Here is a 7,926-nt window from a genome sequence, read left to right as displayed (position 1 = left end):
ATCTGCCGGCAAAGGATTCATCTCCCCCAGGCTCCTTCTGCTCCAGCAATAAGCATGAACTTGCTGCGGTCTCATTTCCAACCTACGTACACCTCCGTTCTTGTATCTTGGTTTTGAGCTGAAATAGCTTTTAATGCAGAGACCTGGAGACCTGCCGCTTGCCTCTGGAGGGAAGACTCAGCCTCTCGGTTCTTTATGTGGCTCCTTCCATCCCCAGAGAGCATCTCCGCAGGGTCGCTCCGAAAGCAGCGCTGCAGGTCCTTGCCCCCCTCTACCCACGCCAACCCCCTTGGGCGAAGCTAGCAGAGTCCGTCCTGCCTGCGTCGCATGGCCCGGCCCCCGCCCATCGCTCCTGCCCGTGGATCCCGAGAGACGTGGTGCTGGCGTCGCCATCCCTCCGCCTCGTGCTGCTCTTACGTCAGCTCCTTCAGGCTGCAGTTCTGCTTCAGCGCCTCTGCTATTTTCCTGGCACCGTGGGCTCCGATGGCGTTTTTCTGCAGGCTGCAAAGGGGAGGAAGGCACCCATGAATATTGGGTGCCACGTCCCCGTCAGTGGCACCTTGGTCTGCTGAGTGGCTGGCAGAGGGGACAGCAGGTCCTGGTCACTCACTGCAGGGTCGTCAGCCTGTGGTTGGTCAACAGGGCCTCGGCCAGGAAGGTGGCACCGTCCTCCTTGATGATGTTGTGCTGCAGGCTGCAAGGAGAAAGGAGCGAAGCCGTGCACGGCAGCCACCGCAGTGGGGCGAGGGGCCGCGCAGGGTCGTGGTTGCCTGCCCTGGCGTTTGCTTGCCCCCGTCCTTGGTGTGAGAAGGGTGTCTGGCCCCCAGGGTCTCCCTCTGTCCTCTCCCATGGGAGATGCCTGCTCCTGTGCACCAGCACCCTGTGGGCTCCTGCACAAGGGATGGACATGGACCTGGACCTCAACCTCATCCTCAACCTCATCCTCAACCTCATCCTCAACCTCATCATCCTCAACCTCAACCTCAACCTCACCCTGGACCCACTGAAGCTGGGAGGCAGGAGGGTCCCAAAGTCTCTGGCCCAGGGCTGCCCCAGTCACCGGGTCTCTGCCGGCTGCACTCGTGCTCGCTGCCTGGCACAACCAAACCGGGTTGTGCCCAGGGTCTCCCCACCTCCTGGCCCTCAAGGTGGGGAAAACCTCGATGGGACAGGAGAGGGCTGGAGGGGGCTTGTCCTGGGGATCTGCTCCCGGAGGTGCTGCAGAAATTGAGACTTACTTCAGGGAGAGCAGGACTTGATTTTTTTTAAGCGCATCAGCCAGTGCTTTTGCTCCGGTGGGGCCGATGGAGTTGCTCCGCAGGCTGGGGCGAGACAGGCAGAAAAGCCAAGGTTAGCAAAGCCGGAGTGGCATGTGCCCAGGTTAAGCCAGATGCCTCCACGTGGCACAATCTCGGGTGGGAGGTGGGACATCAGGCCGGCAGCTCGCAAGAGTTACGTTCACCTCTGGAGCGGCGGTGGCTTTGGGGGCTGGAGACCCTCCCCAGCTCGGTCAGGCCGGGTGGGATCTGGCCCCGCTGCGGCCATGGGAATGGTTCCCGGTGGGGAACGCGTGCGCGGCGGGAGCTGGTGAAGGGGGAACACTTACTCCAGCGCCGTCAGGCTCCTGTTCACCATCAGCGACCTGGCCAACGCTTTGGCTCCCTTATTGCTGATCTGATTTTCTGCCAGGCTGCCCGGAAAAAGAAAAATTGGGTGTTTTTCAGGGGAAGAAAGAGGCTTTCGCAGCCCCTGGCATGTCCCAGGACACAGCTGGGATGGGTGAGCCAAGGAAAGCCATGGGTTCGTGGTACAACCATGCAAAGTGGGGGATGCTCCGAGGTCTGCTCTCCTGGGGTGGACACCAGGCAGGGGATTGCAAGGACAGGGTGGAAGGGGAGTTTCTAGACTTAAAATTCATTCGTGTTGTGAAAAGGGAGCTCAGATCGCAGCGTGGGGGACTCGATGCGCAGCCACGAAGAAGGGCATGGAGGTGGGGAGAGTGGGGACACGTTTGTCTGGGGTGAGGCATCTCCCTGTGCAGGGGTCGGGAACCTGTCCCCTCCGTATGTCAGATGCTCCGTGCGGAGCCTCGGGTGTCCAGCAAACAGCCGTGACCTTGGGAAGCAGTTTGTTGGGATAACCCATGGATTTCTACGCTCATTTTTAGGAACAGCGAGGAGGCAGCAGTCCCAGGAAGGCTGGGCGAGACAGCCTGCCCAGCCACCGCGAGGACACAGGTCACCGTGCCCGGGTGCAGGAGATCATGTGGGGCTGTCCTTGTCACTAGGCACCCTGGGGAGCCAGTTCCTGGAGGACCCTCGCACTGATTTTGAGGTGCCCCCAGCTCTGCTCTGCATCCCCAGGAACAGCCTGTCTGCCCTGGGCCAGGTCCTACCTGAGCTTCTGGATCTGGCAGTCCTTCACACTCAGCACGCTGCCCAGCAGCTCCATCACGTTGTCCTTAAACTGGTTATTGTCCAGCCTGGAGAAGATACAAGGAAAGAGCAAAAGCAAGCGTTTGGAGAACAAAGTGGAGAAAGGACTACGCTCCCATCTGCCCATCACAGGTGGAAAAACTCAAGCACAGAAGCGGAGCTGACCCAGTGCCGTCCCCAGGGCAGCTCTCTGCTGATGGACAATGTTGGTGGGCCCATGTCTCCCATCAACACCTAGGATTTTGAGTCACAGCCTGGCGTCCCTGCTTGCTTCTCCTGGTGCAATCTGACCAGGACTCACCTGAGGTTGTGGCAGAAGAGGAGCTGGGAGAGCAGGCTCTTACAGACGTTGTAGGTGAGGCAGTTGGAGAGGTTTGTCTCCTCCATGCAGGCATCGGAGACCTGCAGGAGATAAGCCAGGGCAGAGCAGTTCACGGGGGTGAGCATCCCGGCCAAGCTCTCGTTCTTCATTGCTTCTTCCACAGTCTTAGCGATCTCCATGTGCTGAATTTCGTACAGGCAGTGCATGGTGTTCACTGTCCGCGAGGAGATGACGTAGTCAGTGTTCAGGCAGCCCTGGAGGAAGCTGATCGCTTGGCTCCTGAAGCTGTTGTGCTCGTCCTTCAGCAGCAGCCACCCAGAGAGCAGCTTGTTCACCTGCGGGGAGAGGAGCCCAGAGAGAAAACGCACAAAGATGTCCAGCTGCCTGTCCTCTGCCTGCAGCGACCTCTGAACGGCACTCTTGAAGTGGTTGAGGAAACCCAACTTGGGCCAGGACATCCCGCTCTCCGTGAAGAGGTCAAATATTGCCCGCTTCGCAGCCGTGTAATAATAAATAGCCGCTAGAAATTCCTGTATGGTTAAGTGGGAGAAGTAGTAAGCTGTGAAGGACTGCATCTCTTCTTTGAGTAGGAGTCGACTGCACAAGCTGCTCTGCAGCAAGGAAAGGTCAATGCCGTACGCTTTCATGTCCTGCTCGTAAAACACGTATTTCTTTTTGAGCAGCCCGTAGAAAGCCAGTCTGCCCAGGCTGCCCACTATCTTCTTGCTGTTGTTCACAGCCTGCTCGATCCTGAGTGTTTCTCTCGGCTTTTCCGGCCGGTCACTGCTCAGAGCCATTTTAAAATAATAGGAGTAGATTTCTGATAGGGTCTTGGGGACGGCGGTTGTTTCTTGGGATTGGTCGGTGCTATTTTTTAGGTAATAAGCGATTGAGGAGCCAGAAATCCAGCAAAAGCCAGGAACGGTGCACATGCCGTGTAACGACCTGTTAGCCCTGATGTGATGCAGGACTTGGTTGGATAGGTCTCTGTTGTCAAGGAACATCTGGTCCAAGAAGTCCTTCATCTCTGCAGCTCTGAAACCTCGTATTTCCGTCATCCGGTCCACAAGCCCGCCGGGGATTTGCCTGGCTGCTGTTGGCCGCGACGTGACCCAGACAGAAGCCTCCTGCAGCAGGTTGCCACGTATAATGTTGGTGATCAGGTTGTCCACTTGGATCTCTTTTTTGGGATCAGTGCATACTACCGTGTTGGAAAAATCCAAAGGAGTCTTGAACTCATCCAAGCCGTCGAGGACCCCCGCCGAGATGCAGTTCGGCTCGGTGATGTGAGGGAACGCCGAGCAGATGAGCTTCTCGGCAGAGAGCTTCTCGTAGGTGTTGAGCTCCCGGAAGGTGAAGGGCAGCACAAAGATGATGTCCCTGTTGATCTCCCCCTTTGCCCAGGTGTAGACAAACAGCTTCACCAGTGTGCTTTTGCCAATCCCGGCCACTCCGATGGTGACAGAGATCCGAGGTGGGATGCTGACCTTGGAGAGAGGCAGGAAGAGCTTCTCCAGAGGGATGCTCTTGGATACATTTCGTAGGCCTTTGGTGGCTTCAATCTGCAGGATGTCGTGCTCCTTCTGCTGGATATCGGTCAAGCCTTCCACCAGCAGCAGGTTCGTGAGTCGCTGCAGGGGACCCGTCTCCAAGCCATTCCCATAGTAGCTTTGGAGGCTCTCCAGGTGCTTCTGCACCATGGGTTCTGCACAGAGAGAAACGAAACGGGGGGGTGAGGAGGAGGAGGATGGTAACTGCAAATGCAAATGAGAGACGCTGCTGCACTTTTCTGCCATGCCCATGCAGAAGGGAAACCGCACGGAGCCCTTAACGTCCGGGCAGGAAGGTATGTGCCAGGGCCCGGGGGGCACTAACAGGCTTAAATGGCCCTGACCAGCCTCACCCATCGACCCAGGAGCCCATTTAAGCTCAGCCCTGGGCCTTCAGCCCCTGCCTAAGCTATGCTGTAGGAGCACTTGTCTGCAGCGCCATCGCACCTGTGCCTGCTATGGACCTTGTTGATCTGGACCTTGATCTTGGATCTCATCGCTCTGCACTTGCCTGGTGACCGCTGGACCGTGTCTGAACCTGGTTGCCCTTGCTGGACCTGATCCTGACCTCTGGATTGACTTCCCGGCTTGACCTCAGCCCTGCCTCATCCCCATGGACTTGTCTGGTGAGTTGGACTCTTGGCTGAACCTGGTGACCATCTCTGGACCTGTCCTGCTCACCTGGCTCGGGTACCACGGCCCCTGGTACAGCGTATTTAAACCCTCCAGCAAAGGCTGGGCAAGCAGGGGGTGGCGGTGCGAGAGATTCAGAGCAGACACCAGCCAAGGTTGGGGCCTTCCAACCAGAAGGGAAACCAGGGAAACCTCTCCTGGCAAGAGGGTTGCAAGGAGAGCCTGAAGATGGTCAAGGATGTCCATCCGTCCTCCTCTGGCCATCCCCCTGTTCCCAGCCCAGCTGCTGGGAGTGACTGGTGTGATCTGGACACTGAGGACATTAAAGACTCCTCGGGCTGCCCAGAGAGGTGTGCTGAGGGCAGCGAGGGGCCTGGAGGAAGGTCCCTCAGATGTGGCAGAGAGCCCTTGTCACCCCCTGGCTGTGTCCTTCCCCAGCGGAGACCCTGAGATGGCACCGTCACTTGCATGGACACTCCCATCAGAGCTGCCAACGCTGCCCAGCTCTGTGCACATCCTGGGGGGCTCCAGCAAGCGCCCACAGCCAGGACATGTGTGCAGACACCCCTCCTTGGGTCCAAAGTGGACTGCCTACCATAGACAGTGATGTGAAGGTAGAGCTGGGAATTGGTGGTCTCGATGAAGGTCTGCAGGGACTGGGAGGCGTAGCTGCCCTTGCCAGCCAGGACGTCCACCACCGCCCTCACCTGCTCGGGCAGGGAGCTCGCCTCCTGCGCCCGGCCGGCCTCCTCCGCCGTGAGGAGGTCCAGCCTCCGCAGGTAGCAAATGATCTCCTCCAGGAACTGCGGCGAGATGGACCTCACCAGCTGCTTGCGGTAGCGATTGATCCAAGCCTCTGCAGGAGAGGAGAGCAGGAGAGTTGGGTCTTGTGCGAGCCCTGGGCACGTTGCTCAGGGGTGATGGGGAAAGGCAGCAGTGGAGCACTCCATCTGACTCTGAAGGTAGCAGGGGGTAAACCAGAGCCCTCCAGAGCGACCTGCCAGAGTCCTCCTCGAGATGATGCCATCCCAAAGTCGTGGCAGGCTGTTTTGTTAGGAGCTGCTTGGTCAAGGCAGCAGCTATCAAAATTGGAGTCAAAGAAAGCGAAGAACACAATCATGAAAAGACATTTCCTCCTGGAATCCAAGCCCATGCAGAGATAAAAGTCTGAGCAAGATCATTTATCTTCGGAGACAGCCATTCCCCTTGTGCCAGCACAGCGGTCCCCAAGCCCTTGGACCAGGAACCGCTGTCAATCCTCACACCTCGGTGCCCCACCTCGTCCCATTTTTGAACCCAAAACTCCACCGAGATGATGGATCTCTGGCTGCCCTGCCACCACTCACCTTCCATCAGAGGCCTCGCGTGACATGGGCGATGCCTGGGCGAGGAGCGCTGTGTTGGCAGCAGCACGGCCGTCCTTTTTTTTCGCCCCCCCCAGCCAGCTCACAGCATCAGTCGAGGCTCCTCAGCCTTTATCCATGTTCCTGGTGGAAGAAGAGGAGAAGCATCAGGAGCAGCGTGGGAGGGAGCCCACTTCGAGCTAACATGGTGCTGACTGTAGTTGAGCCAAGGGTCCATTCATCAGCTTTTGGCTATGACCGGAGTCCCCGGCGCTGTGGACCTGGCAGGGGCAGCGCCGGGACCATCACGCTGCAGCATCTTTGCCCAGACCTCATGTGCCACAAACTCGGTGCCTTTACCACCGCCACTTATGCCGGAGCCTTTCTTTATTATTGCAATTGCATTAATTGCCCCGTGCCATCTGCGGGCCACCTGGCGAGCGCCTGAGTGCCACGCATGTCACCGGATGGAACGCATTTTACCGCTCGCGTTTTCCTTCGCCGTGTTGTGAAGGAAGTTGTGGGGCAGCAGGCAGAGCGATGAAGGGCCTGTTTCGGTTTCGAACCCACCTCGCCGCCGTCCAGAGCCTCCGTCAGGGCTTGCTGAGCGTGGCCAACACCACATCCTGTTGCAGATCTCTGTAGATGCTCCACTTTTGGCAGCACTGGTGAATCATCACCCGGAGAAGGAGCATCTACCTGCTCCCTCCCCCTCGGCTGCTGCCAAACCACACTGAGGGTTTAGTGTGTTATTTTTAAGAAGTGTATCTGCTCACCGAGTCCAATTGTTTTTAGAGCAGAGGTGGAGAAGGAGATACCTCCACACCTGAGAGCGCTCCCGGCTTCACCTACGTTAGCAGATGGCACTCTCCACCAGCCCCAAAGTCATCTCCAGGAGCTGGCCGTGTCCGGGTGGGAACTTCTCAGCTCCAGGTGCCGTCTGATCACGGCAGCGATGCAAACGCAGTGTCCCAGTGCCCTGGCCCGTGTCCTGGCACGGCATCCTTTCCTCACCTCCACCTGGCCTGCAGGATGAGTAGATCCATGCGATCTCCTCCATGCGTGCCGGTCAGAGGCACTGCGAGGAGGGTCCCTGCCCAAACCCACTCCTGAGTGGGACGTGGGCACCGTGGGGGCTTTGGTGCAGCCTCGCCAACAGGTACAGGTAACGCTCGCTTTCTTTGGTCAAACCCAACCTCTTCCAAGGAGAAGGCACAAACGCGGCTTGACCAGGGAGACTTGGTAGAGTCTCTGGTCCATGGTGCAAGGTTAAGGTGCTTGGGACATCCCTTTTGCAGACTCCTCCCTTCATCCTCCTGCCAGGTGACCTGTGCTGAGGTTTATTTCTCCCACCAGAAGACGCAAGGGCTCAGCCACCAGCAGCAGCCCAGCCGTGCGGCTGGTGGCCGGGCTGCAGGAGGGAGGACCAGGCACAGCTTCTCCCAGGGCTGCGTCCCTCACAGATCCCACCGGCTGGACCTCTCATCGAGACCCCTTCGCAGCACGTCCTACGGAGCGGGGTAAGTGTCCAAGAGGCGCTGGGTGAGAAAGCACCAGCCCATCCCTGCCTGCCCGGGTGGTTTCACACGTGGCTTGGACAAGCCCTCGTAGGGGTGGGGGGTGCTGTTGTAGCTGGGTGTGAA

General features: G+C 58.4%; 1 protein-coding gene across 1 annotated transcript in view; it reads right to left on the bottom strand.

Annotated features, from left to right (window-relative positions):
• Positions 1–7,343, bottom strand: part of NLRC3 (NLR family, CARD domain containing 3) — an 11,768-nt gene extending 4,425 nt beyond the window's left edge. The window contains exons 1-8 of the mRNA XM_009586236.1: positions 7,298–7,343; positions 5,554–5,796; positions 2,737–4,474; positions 2,396–2,482; positions 1,607–1,690; positions 1,239–1,322; positions 611–694; positions 418–501 (exon numbers count right to left, since the gene is read on the bottom strand). Of these exons, the coding sequence (XP_009584531.1) occupies positions 418–501; positions 611–694; positions 1,239–1,322; positions 1,607–1,690; positions 2,396–2,482; positions 2,737–4,474; positions 5,554–5,796; positions 7,298–7,343 (2,450 nt within the window). The remainder of the gene's footprint in view (positions 1–417; positions 502–610; positions 695–1,238; positions 1,323–1,606; positions 1,691–2,395; positions 2,483–2,736; positions 4,475–5,553; positions 5,797–7,297) is intronic.
• Between the last annotated feature and the right edge of the window lie 583 nt (positions 7,344–7,926).

Source organism: Fulmarus glacialis, unplaced genomic scaffold, assembly GCF_000690835.1.
Source record: "Fulmarus glacialis isolate BGI_N327 unplaced genomic scaffold, ASM69083v1 scaffold2521, whole genome shotgun sequence".
Taxonomy (NCBI): Eukaryota; Metazoa; Chordata; class Aves; order Procellariiformes; family Procellariidae; genus Fulmarus; species Fulmarus glacialis.
The sequence above is the reverse complement of the archived record's forward strand: the minus strand, read 5'-3'. Positions and strand labels throughout refer to the sequence as shown.